General features: G+C 35.8%; 6 protein-coding genes across 7 annotated transcripts; 4 read left to right on the top strand and 2 right to left on the bottom strand.

Moving 5' to 3' along the window:
* Nucleotides 1-2551, top strand: LOC18022086 (heptahelical transmembrane protein 3). Its single transcript, XM_006404855.2, has 4 exons — nt 1-452; nt 560-658; nt 757-799; nt 1833-2551. Exons 1-4 carry the CDS (start codon nt 217-219, stop codon nt 2514-2516), a joined length of 1062 nt encoding a protein of 353 aa, XP_006404918.1. The 5' UTR covers nt 1-216; the 3' UTR covers nt 2517-2551.
* A 40-nt stretch (nt 2552-2591) lies between these two features.
* Nucleotides 2592-4275, bottom strand: LOC18022085. Of its 2 annotated transcripts, none has more exons than XM_006404854.2 (3): nt 4029-4268; nt 3135-3324; nt 2592-2964 (listed from the first exon to the last, which is right to left on the bottom strand). In XM_006404854.2, the coding sequence occupies exons 1-3, from the start codon at nt 4106-4108 to the stop codon at nt 2869-2871; spliced, it is 366 nt and encodes a 121-aa protein (XP_006404917.1). In that variant the 5' UTR covers nt 4109-4268; the 3' UTR covers nt 2592-2868. The 2 variants fall into 2 exon arrangements, 1 of the variants encoding a protein (XP_006404917.1); XR_002900391.1 differs by having other exon boundaries at nt 2593-2964; nt 3135-3302; nt 4029-4275.
* Nucleotides 4276-4400: 125 nt separating this feature from the next.
* Nucleotides 4401-8896, top strand: LOC18022084. Its single transcript, XM_024158389.1, has 5 exons — nt 4401-5691; nt 5875-6339; nt 6426-7457; nt 7543-7690; nt 7820-8896. The coding sequence occupies exons 1-5, from the start codon at nt 4630-4632 to the stop codon at nt 8782-8784; spliced, it is 3672 nt and encodes a 1223-aa protein (XP_024014157.1). The 5' UTR covers nt 4401-4629; the 3' UTR covers nt 8785-8896.
* Nucleotides 8897-12678: 3782 nt separating this feature from the next.
* On the top strand, nt 12679-13266 carry LOC18022083 (fucosyltransferase 3). Its single transcript, XM_006404852.1, has one exon. It carries the CDS (start codon nt 12679-12681, stop codon nt 13264-13266), a length of 588 nt encoding a protein of 195 aa, XP_006404915.1.
* Nucleotides 13267-15767: 2501 nt separating this feature from the next.
* Nucleotides 15768-17252, top strand: LOC18022082 (calponin homology domain-containing protein DDB_G0272472). The gene is made up of 3 exons (XM_006404851.2): nt 15768-15834; nt 15996-16971; nt 17051-17252. Exons 2-3 carry the CDS (start codon nt 16000-16002, stop codon nt 17072-17074), a joined length of 996 nt encoding a protein of 331 aa, XP_006404914.2. The 5' UTR covers nt 15768-15834; nt 15996-15999; the 3' UTR covers nt 17075-17252.
* A 1527-nt stretch (nt 17253-18779) lies between these two features.
* Nucleotides 18780-22165, bottom strand: LOC18022081 (putative leucine-rich repeat receptor-like serine/threonine-protein kinase At2g24130; the record flags this gene model as incomplete). The annotated part of the gene is given in 4 exon segments (XM_024158148.1): nt 18780-19189; nt 19265-19632; nt 19634-21160; nt 21768-22165. Coding segments are annotated over 4 exon segments (2703 nt in total), but the record flags the coding sequence as incomplete, so codon positions are not given.
* Between the last annotated feature and the right edge of the window lie 1131 nt (nt 22166-23296).

Genomic DNA, 23296 nt, shown 5'->3' with positions numbered 1-23296 from the left:
CCACCGAAATATCAGATTTCCGATTATTGAGAGAAAGCGACGGACGCAGATTCGCCGGAGCCAGATTCCTTTCCCGGCGAGCTCCGAGAGAAAACGAATCAATCGGAAGCCTGACCGGAGCCGATAATCTCATTCTTCTCTAGAAAATCTCGCCGGAAAATCTCGCCGGAGCTGATTGATTTTCCTCATTTTCTCATCTTGTTTAAGAAATTAGCAATGAAGAGAGGTAAAGCGGCGAGGAAATCTCCGTCGATGGTGGCGGTTAGCGATTGGGAGGGTGTTGATTCCGGCGAAGAGACGAGAATCGAACGGAGGTTGATGAAGTTCGAGGAATTGCCTGGGTATTTGAAGGATAACGAGTTTATTTACGACCATTATCGATGTCAATGGTCTCTCAAGGATACTTTCCTCAGTGCTTTCTCTTGGCATAACGAGACTCTCAATATTTGGACGTACGTTAAAAAATCAGTCAAATCCAATTTTAAAATCTGTGTGTAATTTTTGGGTTTTGTGTAATTTTTCAAAATTTGAATTTGATTCGTTTTGAAAAATTCCGCAGGCACTTAATCGGATTTCTGATATTTCTCTGGTTGATGGTGGTGAGTTCCTTAGAAACGACGGAGCTTGGCCTCGCCGGAATATTCAAATGCATGACCGGGTAAGAACCGTCGAGGTTAAATTTGTCATTTCAAGTGGTTTTTTTTAAAATAATAATAAAACGGCTTTTTTTGGGGTGTGTGTGGGACCCAATGATAGAGCGTGGATGTACGTCTCGAGCAATCATACTCTGCTTCATCATGTAAGATTTTTGTTTTCTTTTGGTTTTTTCAAATTTTCGACTTATCTCTTATCTTCTGCGACATTAGTCACGTAACGAATTCTAAAATGCTACACATAATTTGGGAATCAAATCTTCGTCATTTTCTGATGCTGATGCAGTAAAGTAGTGGTATAATTGCCCCCACCATGTGTTGCTTGTTTCTCGATATATTTCTTTGGAGCTTTTCTCTTTTCTTGTGTTTTGAGCCTACCTAACCTTTTGAAATCACATAAGATTCTTGAGGAAAATAAAGAAGAGAACAATTATTTTAAAATGCTCTTCAAAATCGTCAAAAATAAATTTGAAATAGTCAACACAAATTCTCATATTATTTCATATTGAAATGTTTATTTCGTGCTCACAATTTCCGGGAAGTTCTCGTTTTGGTGTTGCACCCATTTTTTTGGCAAAAAACAAAAAGCAATGGCCCTTATTGGTGATTATAAAAAAAATGAAATGAAATAAAATTATGAGAATGTATTTTTCTTATATTTCTTTATCAAATTTGGTGATGAATATTTTATTCTATAATTTCCTAAATATTAAGGAATGACAAGGACTAGTGTGTAAAAAATATACTTTATAAATGGTATAATTTTTGAGGAATGTATAAATAAGTTCTATATACTGTAAATGGTGTAATTTTTAAGGAATGAAGAGGAATTATATTATTCCTTCTCATTTCTTGGTAAGCAATTAGAGCCAACACCTCTTTTTGGTTCTCTTTCGGTTATATTATGTCTGAAGATTTACTCGGTTTAGGTTAATTTTACAGATTTTTCTTGGTTTAATTTGGTTTATGATTGATTCGGTTTTTGATTGGTTAAATACCGACAGTTGACTCGGTTTTATCCGACTCTGTCGGTTAACATTAAAATGTCGCATGAAAGAAGTAAACCGATTTCAAAACAAAAAGATCTGTCATTTTGCCGAGAAAGAATGATCCTTTTCTCTCTTTTTTTTTTTCTTTTTCGAATCACATGACTAAACTTAAAGATTCCCTCTTTCGCAGGACTCCAACGTGACAAAACACAACTCACTTATCAACTCTAAAGGAGAAGTGAACCATCACAACCACGAAGAATCTGTTCCGAAATGGCCATGGCTCTTGTACTTAGCAGGAGCAATGGGTTGCTTAATCTGCAGCTCTGTTTCACACCTCCTCGCTTGCCACTCAAAACGTTACAACCTCTTCTTCTGGCGTTTGGACTACGCAGGAATCTCACTCATGATCGTTTCCTCTTTCTTCGCACCTATCTACTACGCATTTTCCTGCAATCCTAACTTCCGTATCTTCTACTTGTCCTCAATCTCAGTCCTCGGTCTCCTCGCCATCATCACTCTCCTCTCTCCAGCTCTCTCAACGCCGCGTTTCAGGCCTTTCAGGGCAAGTCTTTTCCTTGCGATGGGATTCTCAAGTGTGATTCCAGCTTCTCATGTGCTTTGCCTTTACTGGGGTCACCCTAACGTGTTCCTCGCCCTCGGTTGCGAGCTTGCCACTGGCTTCTCTTACGCTTTGGGAGCAGCGTTTTATGTTAGTCGTGTGCCTGAGAGATGGAAGCCTGGAGCGTTTGATATTGCAGGACATAGCCATCAGATATTCCATGTGTTTGTAGTGTTAGGTGCTCTTATTCATTGTGTTGCCACTCTTCTCATTGTGGATTTTCGACGTGCGTCCCCTTCTTGTGGGTTTTAGCCAGAAAGTAAAAGCATTTGTGATCTTTCATTCAATGATCCGGTGTATGATCTAAAATAATAGCTGGTTTCGGATTGTGATCTTAGAAATAGAAACAAGCACACTTGCGATTGCAAGATCTATATGCCTCTGATTACTGAGCAAAGTGTGTAACACATGGACCTTATTTCTGGATTCCTCTGTTTCTTTGGAGATCAAAGAATAATAAGATCATAAAACACAAGGAGTTTGTTTGTTTATTTTTTTTTTTCATTTCTTTAGTGATCTTTGAGGTTAGACACAAGTGTATCTGACCTTTCACAGCAAGAAAGGGAGTGATTTGGTAATGTGTTCCGGTGGATTGGCAAGAAGACTAACGACTAGTAAAAAAGACCTCATCTTTGGTAGCTGGAACGGAGACGATGTGATGCGATGCATGAAACATGCTGAAGTGGTACAGCTTAGAATCCTGAAACAAGATTGTTGAAAAAAGACAAAACAAAGTAAGAAGCAGCAAAGACAATCCACCAAACTGAGTACTTTATAGAGCCATATGTGGTATTTAGCTATCAAAAACATAAATGATTTGACTTCACAATACAAGCCAGTTGCATTAATTCTAACAGTAGCAACAGTTACCTTGAGGACAGGTGATATCTTTCCATCGTTCAGTTTGAAAAGATCTGAAAGTGACAGTGACTGAGACGTTTCACCTTTGTTCGAGGAACACTGGTCCCTTTTCCTGTAGATCCCGTTCCATTTTATCATACAACCTTGAGCTTTGCTCGGCGTAAGTGACAAAAGGATCTGAAACATACCAGACTTATTACTGGTATGAATAATAACCATATTTACTCCAGATACAATATCTTGATACAGCTACAGATAGAAACTTAAAAGAGATGATATGATTACATAAAAGAGGACTAGAATTCAAAAGAGATGATAAACAAAACACCATAAAAAGGTAGTAGATACGAAATTAAGCATTAGCCTTTTGCATCAGATATTCACTCTGGCATGTTCTGCATTTGAGCCACTGAACACGGTGGCTAAGAAGTTTCTAGAAACATATCAAATGAGACACTTGCTTTTTAATCAGTAAATAAAATATGTTGACTGTTCCTTAAGCTTAGAATAAACAAATGAAGGATGATGATTTAAGTACTTTAAACTATCAAACATCAGTTTCGGCTGAAGTTCAAATGCAATTCAAAATCTTAGACTACAGAAACAGAGACATTTCTCTGCAAACATATAAATAAAAAAGACTAGTACTTTACGCAAATCTTAATTACAGTCGCGTTGATAAATGCCTTCTGTAAGCAAGTCAACATCGATCTTCCATTTACAAAACCCAGATTCATAAAAATATCACGAGTCAGCTCATCAGACTATAGAATAGCTAATTGATCAGATCGTGGATAAAAAAACAAAAAATCAAAACATCATCGAAATCTGAGAGTATAAAAGGTATTTACTCTGGATACAAAGGGAAGGGAAAATTCAGTGATAAATGGAAGGTGAATTTACCAGAAGAAAAAGGAGTGGAAGGTGAATTTCGAAGACCCATTTGGAAGAGAGAGTAGAAAATAGTGAGAGATATGGTCCATAATAACACAGCTACTCTCCAATTCGGTGCCCTAATTGCAGATGTCGTCGCTCGCCATTTCTACTTTTGTTCATTTCCTAATTTCCCTGTCATTTCTACTTTTGCAGATGTCGTCGCTGACTCGCTGTCGCAGATGACTTCTAACATTTTTTTCTCATCAATCCATGCCACCAAAAAAAAAAAATGTTACATTTGTAATAAATCCCACATCGGCTGGCCACAAGGAGGAAGGTAAGTTAAATATCCTATAAATAGTCACACTTGCTCTAAGGCGACGTCAACATGTGGGCTTCACAATAGCATATAGCAGTGTAATATTAATATTTTAGTCGGTTGTAATCGGTAGTAACCGATAACTCGGTTAAGGCGGCCGATTAATAGATAACCGATTCGGTAGACCGAATTGGTCTAACTCGGCTTAGGCTGCTGATTTATATCATTTGTTCTCTTATCCTCGACATAAAAAGTCAGTTCCAACAAAATTGAAAACATTCCTGGAACTGACAACTGATTTGCACAAAAATGGAGAAGAGGCTCCGGTCTTCTCTCAAGACATCCGCAGAGGAATTCCTCTCATCTGCTCTGAATTTTACCTTAAAATCATCTAAACCATCACTGAAAACCATTATCAACGCCGTGAAACCTTCATCGGATCTCTCATATTCTCTCCCACTCGTTCTTCACAACTCCATACTTCACCATTTAGAATCTTTTCAAAAACTTGTCGGAGATGATAATCTACATCTCTCTTCTTCTTCTAATTCTCCTCCATCGAAGCGTCAACGTGGTAATAAATCCGGATCCGGATCTTTACCCGACTCGGATTTCGATCAGCGGAGGCAGAAAATGAATAGTTCTTTCCAGGTCCTCTCTCATATACTTCATCTATGTGTTTTATCTTCTAAAAAAGCGTTTTCTACTTCTGATTTACTCCCCGCAGCTCAAGCTTTGCATAATAATCTTGTACTGTTTGAGTCGGATACGGTTCTGTGCCTTGAGATTGTCGAAATTTGTGAGTCTTGGTGGAAGGAAGGTCTTGCCGGAAGAGAAACTTTGATTTCTCAATCGCTACCGTTTTTGCTGTCGAGGTCACTAACATTGAAAAAAAAAGTAGACGTGCATCGAGTCTATATGCTGAGGGAAGCATTCACATTGTTTGATTTCGAGGACGAGAGCATTGAAGATTTGAAGATGCTTTTGATGCGGTGTGTGGTTTCGCCATTGTATGTGAAGACAGAAGACGGTCAGAGATTTGTCTCTTTTGCTTTTGGGCTTAGCAGACAGTTGATGAAGTCTGGTCTTGCTGTTGTCAAAGCTCAGATTCCTTTTGGGAGGAAATCGGTGCTTGAAGGGTTTGGCAGGATTCTCTTTAGGGCTTGGAAAGAAGTAGATCAAGATTTGAAAGGTGAGATTGAAGACGAGTTTTTGCAGGAGATCATTGAGAGTGCTATTAACGCCGGTTCATGCGCCTTTGCTGCCTCTCTTAGAAGGGTTTTGGGAGGGTTTATCACACAGCGGACAACTCAAGGCGTTGAGAAGCTCCTCTTTGGCCTTGCCGAGCCCATGATATTTCGCTCATTGCAGGTTTGTTTCTTAAGCTCCCCATCTTCTTCTCAAAGTAGAACCGTAGGGGTGACAAGCTAACAATAGCGTATGCAACTTAGCCATTACCTAAAACTTAACTAGGCATCTTTCATGGGTATTTTAGTCTGACATTGTTTGAACATTCGGTAAAAGTGATTTTTCGCTGCTCTAATAATCTTTCAGGTTGCGAATTCAAATGTTCGTTTAAATGCTTTACATTTACTTCTGGATCTTTTTCCGATGGAGGATCCGAATGCAACAAAAGAAGAAAAAGACACACTGCTTGACAAACAGTTCTACTTGTTGGAAAAATTGATGAATGATGAATGCCCAGATGTGAGATCTATTGCTGTGGAAGGTCTTTGTCGAGTTTTCTATCTTTTCTGGGAAGTGATCCCATCCCCAACAATTACCAAGACCATCACAAAACTTTTCGATGATATGTCACATGAATCGTGCAGTGAGGTTAGACTTTCAACAGTTAATGGTATAACTTACCTTCTTGCAAATCCACAATCCCATGGTATTCTTAAAGTGGTTCTGCCAAGACTGGGGCATTTGATGCTAGATAATGTTACTTCAGTACGAGTTGCCATGGTAGATCTGCTCCTTCTCATAAGAGATGTTCAGACTTTCCAGTTTAACACGGTAGGAAGAGGCTTTCCATTTCTGCTTTCATATTTTTTGTCACTTTTGTTGAGTCATTAGTATAATAGTTGCCTAATTATATGCAGGTGGTGAGCTTGGATGTGTTATTATCTGTGCTTGCTTCTGATCAAACTCATGTTGCTAAGGAAATCGCACGACTTCTAATGCCATCATATTTTCCATCAAGAAAAAGAGCTGAGGAGGCGTGCACGCGATGTAGGACACTCATAAACAGAAACCCAATGGCTGGTGCAAGATTTTGCGAATTTTTAGTATCCATTGGAGCAACCTTTCAATCTGTACTGCAGCTTGTTAGGTTCTTTTTGAATATAGTCTTGTCAGGCGACAAGATAGAGGAAAACCAGATTGAAGGCTTGCTTCTTGCTGCACATAATCTCTGTAATGATCTGGTTGCTGATTATGGGTGTTTGGCCTCCCTTAAAGAGATGTTACCTAGAGAGAAATTGAAAAGCTTGCTAGCTTTTGCACCTACTGCACATGCTCAGTCAGCTGTCTTTGATATTCTTGCTATGGTCTCCCCTGATGTCGTCTCTGACGTCCTAGAAGATTGCATGACTTTAGTTCTTAATTGTGGTGGTTTGCTTGGGGATGCAAAACGACAGATCGAGATGAGGTCTGTACACAAGTTACTCCTCTCTTCTAATGCCTTACCTGACCTCGTTGAAACTTTTACCAGTATCCTGCAGAATACTGCATATCGTTGTCAGGTCAATTTCGGTTATGAAGTAGAAAGAAAGAATGTGTATTCCATGTCGAATAAGAAATCAAAGTCCTTTGGAAAATCTTCGGCACGGTGGAAACATGTTAGCGGAAAAAACACAATCAGTTTCGAGGAAGATTATTCGGTTGCTGTAGGAATAGCATGGCAAATAAAGGATTTACTAAATATCGATGATGCTCGTAAAGCTATACTGGAGTCTGATATTGAGGATTTATTCTTTGCTTTAAAATTGATCTCCCAGATTAGCGTTCTGCAAGCCTCTTCTTGTGAATACATGGACGTGTACCCTGTATTGGCATATACCTCTCTTGCTTTGCATATGACTCTTCAGAATAGTAATACGACTACTCAGAAGAATGATACAAGAATTGCTGAGGCAAGAAATTTTTGCTTTCTCTCTTGACTCTTTGCTTTTCACACCATCAGTTTACTAATTACCAGGATTTTTTATTTTCTAGCAGGATATTCTGGACCAAACAATGAATCACATTCTAGGCTGCACAGATGAATTATTTCAGGCAGGTGACAGTGGAACGCAAGAGACCGTATCTCTAGAGGGTAACCTTAGAAAGAAACCCAAAACAAGATTTTCAAATGCTGGTGATGATAGTGAGTGGAAAGTTTTGAGTTTCATTACACATGTTACCCAATATAATGAAATCTTCTTATGTAGCTCTCTGCTTTTGGTAAGTATCAGTTCTCTTTGAAGATTTTTGACATGTTTCATGTTTCATGCAGCTTCTGAGGGATCTAAGGAAGGAGGTGTACTAAACAAGGTCAAGATGCTAACTGCGATTCTCAAGTTTATTGTTGAGTCTAAAGAGATGGGTCTAGGTTCCCACTTCCAAGCAAGGATGTTGAACTTCACATCCGCATATCTAAAGTATGCCATCTCCCTTTTCAACCACCATTCAACCGGTAAGTTACAATTCGAAGATGCAGAGTTAAAGGACATGATTCTGTGTACAAAGAGCTCTACCAGTTATACCGGAAAGTTCATAAACCTAGTGATGAGTCACACAACCGAAGCTTCATGCCCTTTGTTTGAAGCTTTTGACCTTGCAAATGACCTGCTTGATCTATTCACCACGGTTGAGATATCTTTAGGCTCAGCTTATGCATCAAGACTTGTGTCAGCCTTAAACCCTTGGATACCAGATTTGGTTCTTGCAATGGGACCTTGTTTCATCAACAACAACATGGAAGAAGAAAGTTCATACACCAGCTCATTCAACCACATCAATCTCCGCTTTCCGCTATGGCTTCTCACTTGTGCGAAGATTGAACTACATGAAATCGACGAGACCTTGGATTCCCATCTTTCACTCTCGGCATTCAAAAGAGTGAGAGACACCATAGTTTCATTAATGAAAGGTAAATCCAAGGTGGTTGATGGAATCGGTTATGTTCTTTTGATATGTTCAGCCGTGTGTATCGAGAAGAAGGATTACAGTACAGCTCTAGGATTGTTGCATTTTGTATGTGTGAAGTTGGGAAGCAGAGAAGATAAAGAGTGGAAAGAGTTTGACACAATGTTGGTCTCACTTCCGAGAATCTACCCGATTATAGAGCGAGAGATTAGTGAAGAAAGAGATGAAGATAAAGTGAAGCAACTTGAGGCTGCAAGAGAATTGCTTCAACCTGTGTGGATGTACCATGTGTATGAAACCGGAAGGTTTCGCATGATGGAGGAAGAAGAATAGATGTGAAATAAAAACATTGTTGGTTTAAACTTTTGCTGCTTTGTAAGAAATTATAATCAAGAATGTTTATTTGGCTCTTCCTTAATGTTCGACACACTTATCATTCTCCTTAATGCAGTAGTTTTTCAATTAAAATTATAACTATAGTTTCAAACTCCCACACAAACATTTTATGAGTTTTAAAATGATATTAAAATTTGGAAAGTCAGGTTTGTCTCATTTCCACGTGCTTGAATTACTTGTATCAGACACGCGCTGGAGCAAAAAAAAAATACTCCCTTTGTTTCTTTTTATAAGCTGTTTTGGAGGTTTTTTTTTGTTTCACAATGTATGTTGTTTTCATATTTCTATGCAACTTTTACCTTTATTGAATATTGTGTGACCAATTAGATTATGTAATTTTTTTTTTATGATTGGTTAAAGTAGTTTTAATTTATACATTAAATAATATTTGTTAAAAGAAGTAAATTTTTTAATAGTTGTGCTTTTAACCAAAACAGCTTATAAAAAGAACAGAAAGAGTAGTTGGTTTCGTTTTGTTCTTGATATATATTTTCAGAACCTGCAAGGAGAGAAACCGTCATCAAGTCTAAACGCGTAAGGATAGGCGATAACTCATTACGTTTCACAATAAATGCATCACATCTTATAATTTATCAGATGAAATGAAATGAGAAAATAAAGTGGAGAGGGAACTTTAGATTAAACACCCAGACAAGATCTTACGATTTCTTGTGATATCATAGTATCTTCTCTCGCTTAAAGCTGATATAGCTGAACACTAAAGACAAGATTGCCCGTTAATAAAAAAACTGGTTTACATAATATATATATGATGAGCACGTCTAATTATTCTTAAAAAATTTAATATTGTAACTAATAAGTTTTAATTTTTTTTTTGTTAAAAAGTTTTAAATCTTCAACGTAAATTTTCATACAGAAAACCAAAACAGTTTGGTTAGTTTAATATTTTTTGTCAATATAATCTCGTCGGAAACACGACAAAGATAGAGATCCATCATAATCTAAATACCAAAAATTATGATTTATAACAAAAAATCGTCGAAAAATTTGTAATGAGATTTGTTTTCGAAGATCCATCAAAAATATCCATCGTAATGTGATCAGAAATTTCTAAGAATTTTGATGAATATTTCTATGAAATTGATTGTCCATTACAAGTTACGTATGTATAAAGACATTTTTGCATCCATTATATATTAGTTAGTATTAATTTTAAAGAACAATGACAATAAAAACTAATTCAGTAAATATAATCAATCTTGAATAATTTGGAGAAAACCAAAATGTATAAGTTATTTATTGAATCGAATAATAATAATAAAAAAAAAGATAACGATAAGTTTGAAGAAGAAAAAAAATGACAACCTCAACGCTCTCGTCACTTTGTGACACATTCCACACTCCACCGACTCTTGCCCTCATATGAATTTCTTTTTCGACTAAATCTATTAATTGATGAGATGATTAACTGATACTGTATGTAAGGTAACAATTTCTTAATCTCTCGTCAATAATTAATAGGTTTTAGAGTAAATTTACTTCCTAGAAACTGATTGGTATTCATATGTTTGTCATCTTTATTTAGACGGAAGAATAGTTAGATGTAATGTAAATAAGCAAAGATTAGTAGATTACGATTTAAGAGTAAACTAGATTCTATTCCGTGCGTCCGTACAGAAAATTTATATTTTTAATTTAATTTTATAAGATAATATATGTTTTTTATAGATATGATATTTTCCAATAAATGAAATTTTTTTTGTTTAGATAAAATTTATTTTTAAAAATGATGATAAAAAAATAATTTTAATCTATCTTTTTGGTTCAACCGATAAATACCATAAATATAAAATTATAATTTTACCCTCTCCGTTCATATTGATATTACCATATAATATAAAGATTAATTTTATTATTTAAATTTATCGACAAAAAAAAATTAAATTCATCGACAAAAAATTATATTTTTAAACTGATTGATTATAAAAATTTTTTATAACTATGATAATATTATTTAAATTTGAATATTTAAATATAATATAAACTAATATCCTATTTACTATTTTTATAAAAATAATAACAACTGAATTTTTATAATTTTAATAATTAATCTAACTTATATCTAAGAAAATCTAAACTAATTGAATTAAAATTTACAAATTTTCGGGACTATTTTTAAAAATAAGATTTAAATATATTATTTTGTTAGTTTTTGGAAATAAATAAACAAATAAATCAAATTAAAAATTTGTTTGGCAACAGCAATAATAGATATCCAAAAATATAATAGTAGAAAAATAAGAAAATCATGTTTAGACACAAAACATACTTTCCTTTTAATTGTAAATAAGTCATTAAGAAAAGTAAAAATGTTACAAAACCTGATAAATTAAAAACAATGACTCTCTATGTATCACACATGACTAATGTGAACAAACGATAATTTGTTTTGCTTTTTAATCATCAAAATATAGAGTTGCGTTATAAGATTTGGCATTTTCGTTGAATGATTTATAGTAGAGTTTTATACATTTCTCTATAATTACAAACTAGTAAACTTTTCTGCGCTTCGCACGGGCTAATGTAAGTTTTCATTTGATTGTTTAAAAATTTAATTGTAGTTTGGATTCATTTGTTTTTTATTCTTTATTGGTGAGTATATTTGATTGTTATATTTTCTTGCATTTTAATGTTTGAAGACGTGATGGTGAAAACATTGTAGAAGAGAGTAGATTAAAACATATTAGTATCCAAATAATTTAGTTTATATAGTTTTGAAATCTTTTGATCACTGTTCTATGTATTTTATACATATAGTATTTTGAAATATTGTACGAACTTATTCGATTTTGATCACTGTTCTATGTATTTAGACGAAGTTTTTTGAACTACTATATAAACTTATTCGAAGAAGAAGGAAGTGGTTAAACAATTTAGAAGGGTATGAGAGAATTAGAGAAAATTATACATATTTATACTAAAATATTTGAAGTCGAAAACCCTAATCTAGATATCACAAATACCATCGTTCCATCAGTTATTCCATTTATTAATTTTTACTTTTTCATTAGATTTGACTAAATATCGGTTTTATTAAATTTGAAAAACGGTTTGATTGACAATGGATTATGTTATTAAACCACAATAATTTAGAATGGTATGTTTTAATTTATTTTAACAAATCATCAGATAAGAACCAATCAAAAATGATACATATGTAAAAAATAGGGTTAAAATGTCTTTTTTTACAACCAAAACTCATTGTGGAGATGACACCTAAGCAAAACGTTGTAAAACTCACTGTGAAGCTGACACATCAACAAATCACTATACAAATAAATATATAGATATTACGTTTGTTTTAAAACACTACATAGACAAACCCGAGTCATCTTCATCATTATAGCTATAATATTTATTTTTGGGCGTCATTGAATATCTAGTATCTATTAATATTTCGTAATCCCAATATATTATTAATTATTATTAGAGTGATTTTGTTGTATACTAAAAGTTGACCAATTTATTAATTATATACCAAAAGAAATTTCAAAATTGGGTCTGATTTGCCACATCATCATTTTTTCACCGTAATACCCCTATTCCGATACAAGTTGCACTTGCAAAAAAAAAAAAAAAAACAGATAAAAGCATTAAATGCTCGACAGCAATGCATAAATAAAACATAGATAATGATACATGCTATCTGCCATAAGATATGGTGTATCTAAATATTATGTGGTAAAGACGACATAACGGTCTATATATTATTATCATCGTTTGCTAACTATAATGTATATATATCTGATAACTACATATGAGTATATATGAGTGTTATCGTTTATCTGAGTTATTATAATACAAATTAACATGTTAAGGTTTTTTGTCTGGGGTCTCATTACACGATACTATCGCGCTTATCTTGCTAGAGCTGATCAACGAGTAGGAATCCATATTGGGGTCTCTGATACTGGAAATGATCAGATTCAACAATTGGTAAACGAGACTATAGCTTGTGGAATTAGATATGAGTTTCTTCCTGAAGTAGAACAACAGAGAAATCTCCCTTCAAGCCAAGTTCTAAACCGAAAATCAAAGGCAGTGTTCATCTCATCTTCTTCTCCAGGGTACTTTGAGAGTATAAGGAACATATATTGGGAAAGCCCGACGGTGACGGGAGAAATAATCAGAGTTCACAAGCCGAGCCACAAGGAATACCAGAAAACACAGAGGAAAATGGAGGGCAGGAGAGCATGGACTGAAATTTACCTTCTGAGTTGTTCTGATGTGCTGGTGGTCACAAGCCCGTGGTCCTCAGTCGTGGACGTGGCTCATGGCCTTGGAGGGTTAAAGCCATGGATATTAAACAAGGTTGAGAACGGGACTGACCATGATCATTACTGTATGAGAGCAAGGTCAATGGAGCCTTGTTCCCAAACGCCATGGTCACATGGCTGAAACGATTAAGAGATGAATCGTCTTTTTTTCCTTTACTAGGTGTTGTGAGGTCAAGAATTTCTGAGTTTCCCAATAGACACGTTAGGAATATTAGAATTAACTAAATGTATCTGTTCATTACTTGATCGAGTTCTATATCTTTTCCAATACAACTGAAGGTGCTCTTATTCATGTCTCTACAGCAATATACATTCAAAATTAGAAACCGATGGATTTGCTTAAGTTTCTATAAGTGAAATGAAAAATAGAGATTGAAGAAAGGATCTGAGACATACAAGAACATATAGGGGTAATGGGTTTTTGCTATGTACACTGCCTGGCAACAATGGTGTTTTAATCTTTAACAGCCTGTCTGCAAATGGGGCATGACCCATGTCTGATGAGCCACTTCTCCTGCTTGGATGTCCTATAAATCCCCAGGTGTGAGATAAACAAAGGGTCATGATAAGAAGTTTGATCAGTTTGTGTCAAACGAATAAAACCTGCAGACAAATTGTGCAGTGAATGATCTGCCTCTTGGTCATTTCACTTGACATGATATAGCACGGTAGCTTTCAGAAGTGGAATTTCATATGAGAGTTTTTTAAATATACAAATAAAGATGCGTGCCGAAAAACTGAGAGTTAGAATAGCACCTGCCAGTGGTGTACTGGTGTGAATTTAACACTGTCAACATAAGTTGTTCATCTACTAGTCTCCCACGAAACAGTTGCTCTACAAAGTCTGCCTGAATCCAAAACAAAAATACCAAAGGTTCAGCTTACTCATACTCACGGTCAAAGCTACCAAATTAACAGGTGGAATAATACAGTTCTATGCTGCTATTGGTTCAAGTCCTTCACACATATAAAAAAAAAAAACAGACAGAGACTTCAACGACAATCCTCCGTAGAAGCACGGAAAAATGGTTTCAAGGGCTTGGCGGTTATCAAATTAACCCACTGAAACATGGACATACAAATGCCTACATCAAAGCTAGAAATCTTTGGCCAATTTGGCAAATGGCATTATAACAATAAACCATTCCTACTGCTCTGGGAAGATTATTTCATCATCCTATATATTTGAACGAACGATTAAAAGTTACTGATAATGCCAAAACTTTGATGGCCCACCAGTAACATGTCAAAGTTATTTCTTCCACCAAACTTCTTTTCTCTCAGAATCCTTCTCCATATCGACCATAAAGTCAGTCGAAATAGTCCAAAACCCATCTTCCTATACTTGGCAAAGGTGTTAGATTGCTCAGAAAGAAGAATTGAAGACTGACCATAGATGAAGGACCCCTTGATCCTGACAGCTCTAAATACCAGTATGCACGAGAAGCCTCCAACACTTCAACAGAAAGAATACCAGATATTCCATGTGTTTGTAGTGTTCTGTGCTCTTATTCATTGTGTTGCCACTCTTCTCATTGTTGATTTTCGACGTGCGTCCCCTTCTTGTGGGTTTTAGCCTGAAAGTTAAAGCATTTGTGATCTTTAAATCCGGTGTATGATCTAAAATAATAGCTGGTTTCTGATTGTGATCTTAGAAATAGAAACAAGCACACTTGCGATTGCAAGATCTATATGCCTCTGATTACTGAGCAGAGTGTGTAACACAGGGACCTTTATCACTGGATTCCTTTGTTTCTTTGGAGATCACAAGATCCTTCACGAATCTAGATTCTTGCAGAAATATGACATCTTATTCAAAGAGTATGATATTTTTTTGGTTTTCTTCTGTGAGCTGCAACAAACAAGTTGAAAAGGAAGAAGATGCTGAAAGCAATTTTAGCAATTTCATTAGAACAACAAGATCATAAAACACAATTGTTTTTTCTCATTTCTTTAGTGATCTTTGAGGTTACACACAAGCGTATCTGACCTTTCACAGCAAGAAAGGGAGTGTTTTGGCAAGCCCCACAGGAGCTAATACCTGGTCTTGTAATTAGCCGTTGAAAGTTCTTGTAATTAGCCGTTGAAAGTTTTAAATTCTCTTCTGTTTATATATATTAACTACCTTTAGTGTATATTTAAGAGAAAGACTGAGATATTAAACGCATAAAGAAGATTCAAAAATCGCTTTTGCGGGAAGAAAGCTAAAAAGACATGTCCCACGCCAAAAAAGAGAGAGAAGAAAGTCTCATTAAGCTTCATCATTCAAGGTTTCATCAAAATGATTTCCAAACCTTTTTCTTTCTATATTCCGGAGATTTCATTATTAGTCTAGAAGAATATTTGACTGATTATGATACAAACCCTTTTTCGTTTTTCTCTCATATACTTAATGAATTTAGAAATATAAGTCATGACATTTTTCATCTCTGCTGACCAAAATTCAGAAACTTTCTGCTTTTAATGATATGGACAAGGCATCATAATTGTTTTTGGTCAAGCATGGCTTGTATGAATGAATAAATTTCCCATCTTTTGGTCTTATTTTCTTTATTAGGTATAATTCCGTCTAATTTACCATTTTTTGTTTCAAATATTTTTGTAATCTTTCTAAACCATCAAAATTTTCTCAGCCTATCTCTGGACTTGCTCATCGGCAGAACTTTGTGTTCTTCTGCAATTTCATCAGGTACAGTGAGATTCTTTCTTCATTCCATTAATGAAAATTTTTGTTGACTTCTTTCACTAGAGATTATAAGTTAATTGAAGAAGTTCAGATTATCCCAACAAAAAAAAACTTGTGATTACTGAGCAAATGTAAAAAGATTATAGTGTTTCTTGCAATTCCAGAGACATGGTAGGTAGAAGCTACAGCTTAAATATGCATGGAGTTGAGTCCATGGATCTTAGGATAGCTCTCTATGAAATGAAGGAAAATGTTCAGAGACTCCAAGAAGAGTTAGATGCCGAGAGAGAAGCGACGGCCTCGTCAGCGAGCGAAGCCATGTCAATGATTCTAAGGCTTCAAGGAGAGAAGGCGGCGCTAGCTATGGAAGCTAGCCAGTACAAGAGAATGGTCGAGGAGAGAATGTCGCACACTGAGTTGTCTCTGGAGCTTTTGGAGGATCTAAATTACAAGAAAGAAGTTGAAATCAAGAATCTTGAATGTGAATTGCATGCATATAGGTACAAGCTTTTGAGCTTGGGATGCAGAAGAATCGAGGATGAACATTCAGCTTATGATGATATGAGATGTTGTGATAGATCTCAAACGCCATCTCCTGAACCGATTGATATAGACCATTTGGTTCCTGTAGAGAAAGGAGTCATTGAGCAGAGCCTGGACTTATCAAGAAGAAATGAGGAGAAGAATTTAGATTTGTATTGGGATCAGATCAAGAAGATGGATGAGCAGTTAAAAGAGCTTACAGATTGTATAAGAATGGAGACATTTTCTGTTTCTGAAACTAAGTATGGAGAAAAAGGTGAATCTTTTGCTGCAAGCTCGTTGAACACTCAAGATATAGTTCCAAAGGGTTTGTGTAAACCTGATTTTTTGGTGAAAAAGATGTCTAAGAAATCATCTAAAAAGAAAAGAGCTATCAGTGTACAGAGAGATTATGTACGAGGAAGTTGTTCTGCAAATGATACAGAGTATCAAGCAGAGTTGCAGCGGTTGAAAGAGAGAGTAGAGCGGCTTGAGAAGGAGAGATGCAACACAGAGACTCAAACTAGTGAAGTAAAGCAAGAAGAAGAGTTAAGTTCTGTGCAAACAACTCAGAAGTTACTTCCTTGTTATGACTCATCTATTGTCTCTGTCCAAGAGGTATAGTAACATCAAATTCTGTCCACAAATTCAGATAATACTTAAGTGCTAACAAATCTTGAAATGTTTATTGAAACAGGCAATGCTTTACTTCTGGCTATGAGACACGCTCATCTGAACGGCATTAGAGCTAATAAAAATACACTATCTAAGATTTCTACAAATATTGATTTGATTGAAAAATACAAACCTTGAGAACCTTATGGTGTGTTGTTAATTAAGGTGTAAAAGGAAGTGAATAATACGATTAGTTAAAGTGTGTGATTAAAAATTGTATCTGCATTGGTTTTGTTTGCTTGAAGTTAGATTCACCTTTTCTGTATAGCCTGAGCCTTTTTGAAAAAAAAATATTGTTCTGTTTTCTAGATCTTTCATGGTTTTGATCATAATTTTCCTTAGTTTGGTGGAAAAAGAAGAATTCAGAGAAGTATGAAAGTGAAAGTTACTAAACCTGAAGAGTTTTGTGGATGCTTTGTCATTTCTGCACCAAAAAAAGTCTTGAAACCTCACAATCACCAATCTCATATTTTTCTTCTGCCACAAGCGTCTATGGTTTGAAGTCTTTACATAATCTAATTCTAAGCAAATGGATAAAACCATATCTTTGATTGGTTGGAATTAGAATCAATGTTAACCGCAGTTGCTATTAGACCAAACTTCTTCTAGTTATTTCTTAACATCATCTTTTCTCATGATCATTAGTCATCATAACATTCCAGATTAAACCAAAAACTAATCCATTCACTGGCCCAACCACTTTTATGAATCCTTTTGTGTCACTATCAATGGAGGAAACATATTCAGTTCACCACAAATTTGTCATTACTCATAGTGTGTTTAGCTTGTTGGATGTCTTTCTCATACCTTCCTCTTTGTGTGCGCATCCGGATTTGTTGAGCAATTGGAAAAAAAAAAAATCACTGTTTGATCTTTTTCTCTTTTGCACCTACCTCATCATCAGTTCCTGCTTGTCTTAGTGAATCCTCTGTTTCTACTGCAACTACTTTAGTGACGACAAGTTAGAGAATATGACATGACAAGTTAAAAGAAAAATATGAGTGAAGCTTCAATCAATAAAGTTTAATTCTCTCTATCAAAACTAATCAAGAAGGTTGAAAATTTATGTGGTCTTTTTAATCATCTTTGTGAAAAAATTATTATTCAAAAACAACATAAGGAAAATTCTGAAGATGTGTTAAAAATATTGTTATTACATCATGAGACTGTTTGTTTCTTGGCTTATCACTTCTTTCTAAGATTGCAGAAAGAACAAATCCGATGGCTTGTTGACCTATGTTTGATGTTGATGTCACAGATTAGTACATATTTAATTTAAATTTGTTTAACTAGTAAATGACTAATGATCAAGACAGTGGGGAGATTAAGCAGATCGACATCAGCTTCCACTTGCAATACTAAAATTTTAGTTTTTGTTTACATCCAAAGTTAGGCAAAAAAAGTGCTATATTGATAAGATCATAATGCAATGGAAGATTAGGAGAAGCTTCATTGCTAGCTAGATTCATAGCACATACATAAGCTATGATCATGATTACAAATAATCCCAACAAATCTTTAATTCTAAATAATTAAACCAGTGAATGTGAAACAGAAGATTTGGTTGGCTGATTCTTGACCTGAAGATATGGTTTTTCAGATCTTAAACCAAAAAGGAAGACGTAAATGGAAAACTTTAATCCACAAACCAACTTTTTATAACAATTCAACTCAAGAATCCAACAAAAAAAAAAATACCAAAAGAATGAATACAATCATCAAAACTTTCTGAAACATTGATTCAGAAACCATCATGAACTAGCTTCTCCTTCTGTTTCTTGAGGTTGATAACTTGGAAGAGAAGGACAAGCAAATAGAAACTCTTTAAGCCTTCCCATCTCTTGTGCGACATCAAGCATGTTAGGCCTAGTTGAAGGAGTATATTGAGTACATATCAATCCCAACTCAATCATTTCCAATATGACTTCTCTCCATAGCTTCTCACATCTCTCTGCCTTCCCTTGCGGTTTTAATCTTATTAGTGCTTGTTCGATGATTCCCTCTAGAGAATTCTGGTAATTCCACTTCATAAACTCATGCAAGCTTGATCCTTCGTTGACAAGAACATCCGTTGGTCTCCTTCCGCTCACAATCTCTAGCAGGAGAACACCAAAACTGTACACATCTCCATGGATAGATGCACGTTTCCCCATCCCATATTCTGATAATAAAATGAATAAACATGACTAATGAGACTACTTAGTGAAACTTGAATGATGTTGTAATAGTTATGTACCTGGCGCAATGTAACCGACTGATCCGCATAATAGTCCATCTGTTGAGCCAAATGACACTGAATCAACCGTTTCTTGGACTCCTTGAACCAATCTTGAAATTCCAAAATCTGTAACCAGAGCGGTCATTTCATCGTCAAGAAGAATATTGCTTGGTTTGAGATCACAGTGAACGACTTTGACAGGTGAATAGTCATGCAAGTAAGCTATTCCTTCGGCGACATCGCTGCAAATACTCACCAACTGAATCAAATCCAAGCTCCTGCCTGAGTACTCCTCAGGGTATAAATGCCTCTCCAAGCTCCCATTTGGCATTAATGGCAGAACAATAGCCTTGAAACCTGGTTTGCTACACGTTGTGATGATCCTGACATTCTCTTTTGAAGCTCCCTGTGAACTCTGCTGCAGTCTTTGGATCGAGTACTTTCACTGCAATCTTCTTGTTGTTTCTGAGAATTCCTTTGTACACATGACCAAACCTCCCTGATCCAATTAGGCTAGAAGAACTGAAACCTCTTGTTGCTTCATTGAGCTGCTGATATGATATTCTTGGGTATTTCGTGTCTTTTCGGTTCTGTTTTTCTTCATCTTCCATCTCTTCTTCATCGTAAACTGTTAGATTCTTTCCAATTTTTGATCTTTGGACCAAAGGGTACCCGAAAACACACAGAACATGAGTTACAATCAACGATAATAGAACCGGTAGAAGAACAACAGGGTACTTGTGCTTCTTCTTGCAGGATTGCATCCCTTGTACAGAGCCACACAAGGAAGAATCCCCAAGAAAAAAATCAATACTCAGCTTAGAGAATGATCCTTTGTCAGATGCATTTCCGGAGAACAGGTTGAAGGAGAAATTCAAGTGCTTGAGAGTGGAAGACTGTTGGAAAGAAGGCGGTATAGCTCCGGTTAATCTGTTTTAAGACACATCTAGCTCTTTTAGATATGGCAATTGGCCTAATGAAGCAGGAAGTGGACCAAAGAAACCGTTTCTTGAAAGATTCAGATGCTCCAATGCAATGCAATTTCCGAGCTGAGGTGGAATTTTCCCTGAAAGTTCGTTGGAAGATAGATCAATGGAGAGATCCATATCCATTTTGCTTAGCTCCAAAGGAATTTCTCCATTTAAGTGGTTGCTTGAGAGGTTAAGATAAAGCTTCAGGTTTCTGAGATTGGAGACAACTTCAACAGGAATCTTGCCTGAGAGGTTGTTGTGAGATAGGTCAAGAATCTCAAGATTGATACACTGGCCAAGGCTTTGAGGGACCATACCAGAGAGATGGTTTCCATACAGAATAAGTCTTCTCAGCTGAGAAAGGTTAGCAAAACTATCCGGGATTGAACCAGATAGCTTGTTTCTAGACAAATCAAGAAGACCTAGATGAGGAATATCCCCTAGTTCCACTGGGATTTCACCGGTTAAGAGATAATTCAAAAGATAAACCCTTTCAAGTTTGCTTAGCTTACAGAGCTCCCAGGGGATTGGACCGGTCAAAAGGTTACTCGACAAGTTTAAAAGGGTTAGGTTCAAAAGGTTTGATATTTCTGGAGGTATAGAGCCATGGATATGGTTTTGATCAAGATGAAGCTGCACAAGATTCACAGAGAGGTGCCTTACGGAAGAAGTTATCTCTCCTCCAAGACTGTTTCCGGCTAACTCAAGCTCTTGTAGGCCAGAAGAATTGGAGAGAGAGGCGAAAAAGGGTTCGAGGTCGGTGTTATTGTTGTGGCTAACGAAATGGTTATAAGAAAGGTAAAGAAATTGAAGCTGTGGCATATTGCTTATAACTAGAGAAGGTAACTCTCCGGTTAACAGATTTGACTCCAAATAGATCCATTTGAGATTTTTAGAGTATGAAAGCGAAGATGGAACATTTCCCACAAGATTGTTAGACCATGATTATCGGGCGTTTTCTATGAGTTTCTTCCCATTTAATGGGCTTTTTTAAAATGAAAAATAGTTTTAAAGAGCAGGATCGATCCTTATTTTGGAACTTAAAGGATCGATCCTTCTTGGGTATGTGGCAGGTTGTGATTGGCTGTAGGTTTGAAGAGAGTTTTGGCTTGGAAAAAATTTGTCCTTCGATCATTTCTTCTCCTTTGTCGAGAAAACCTTTCCGTCGCCTCTCATCCGTCCTCGTGACTTCTCCGCCTTCCTGGTGGCGTCGGCGCTTCTACTTCTCCTCCTCGACTTCTCCGACGCCTCCTTGTCTTCCAATCTCCTTCGCGGCGGCGCTTTTACATCTGGTTCGAACCGACTGAAGAAATTTTAGTATCCGATCTTCCCAATCCTTTCATGATAGGTAATTTCGTTTTCAATTTTCTCTTTTCTGTTTTGTTTATGACTTTACGAATTGGGCTAAGTAGTGATTTTGCTGCTTCTTTTTGGATTGGTGTTCTTTTAGGTTTTAGCAGCAGGTGATTGCTTAATTTGCTTATTGTTTATCAGTGAACGTGCACTCACCTTTTTATCTCTTTGAGTCAGCAAGGCTGTATTTTGACCAGAGAAGAAGAAACCGAAGTTCTTTAAGGTGACAATGGTTCTTTAGAGGGATTTCTCCATTGAGAGAATTGTTAGAGAGGTCTATGTATAGCAGAGAAGAAGAAGAACCGTTGCAAAAGAGCTGAACCGGAATTTGACCGGTTAACCGGTTGGTTCCGAGATCGAGATAAACAAGAAGATTAAGCGAACCAAGCTCTTGTGGAATGTTTTCTTGTAAGAGATTCTCAGAGAGACTTAACTGCTTTAAGGTTTTATGCAATGAGCCTATCTCAGATGGTATTTCTCCTGTGAAGAAGTTTCTTGACAGATCAAGAACGATTAAAGCGGTTAGATTTGCGATTGATGGGGAGATTTTGCCGCTGAGATCTCGACCGCTGATGTCGAGCTCGATAAAATAATATCATATGCTATATAGCCCATTTTGCAAATAAACAAAATAAATGATGGCCACTTAGTGGTGTTAGTCTTAGTTATATGCGTGTGGTTAACCCTTTAAGTTGAGGTGTGTTAATTTTTGTATGGTGGTGGTACATGTCAGCAGAAACCAGAAAGCTAGCTTAAGGCCTAACTCCATCATGTGTTTTTGGTAATTTATATTATAATAAGTCGTTAAGTATGTTTAGATTTCAGTAGACTAGATTATAGAGTGAGATTAGTGGATGCTTTATACATTAATATAATAAGCAAATATAATAGCAACGAATTTCTATCTACAGGGGTGGTCTATCCTCAATAACGTCCGATGTGGCATCCACGTGGCATTTCAATTTGCGACCTAATTATCCACTGTATTCGATCGCCACTCTCTTTTTAGATTGAAGTTGTTAAGTGATAAATCTTGCAATAAAAAATTTAAAGGTGATAAAACATGCTAAAAGCAAAAAACTAAAAAAACTGACAAAATATGCAAATTTCCTTATATTAAATGTGTACTAGTTTATAATATGATGATTATTTTACCAAATAAATAATGGGATTGAAAATGGTATTTGTTTATAATCGGGTAATTAAGCACTGCGTTTAGGGATCATAAAAGATTTTAATTAATAAACGTAGCCCACCACATATTAATGATATTACCTTGTTGTTTATATCCAAGTGCTACCAAAAAAAAAATTAAGTCGATACAACTTGTTGCTCCAAAATGGATTTTAGTATATCATGAATTCTCTTAATCATCACAATCTGACGTGGATGACCGTTATATGTATATCTTTTATATCTTTTTTTTTTCTATTATAGATTTTTTATATCATCACTTTCATTTAGACCTACATAGTGAAAAACTGGGAAGTGATACTTAAAAGAGATAAATTTTTCCATCATTTCCATAATCCAAAGACGAAAAGTGTTTTCTCGTATTATTTGTGGCAATTTGTTAACACCTTTGCCTCTTGTTGCTTTTGTATGTCGACATCGAAATGCGTTTGTCACAAAAGGTATTGTTCGAAGTAATCTCTCAAAATTTCTGTTGATTTTGAAAACAATCCTTTATACCTAAAGAGCGATGCCTTCTGCCTTCTCAATATAT

Source organism: Eutrema salsugineum, unplaced genomic scaffold (genome assembly GCF_000478725.1).
Source record: "Eutrema salsugineum unplaced genomic scaffold, Eutsalg1_0 scaffold_15, whole genome shotgun sequence".
Lineage (NCBI taxonomy): Eukaryota > Viridiplantae > Streptophyta > Magnoliopsida > Brassicales > Brassicaceae > Eutrema > Eutrema salsugineum.
This window is presented reverse-complemented; position numbering and strand designations above follow the sequence as displayed.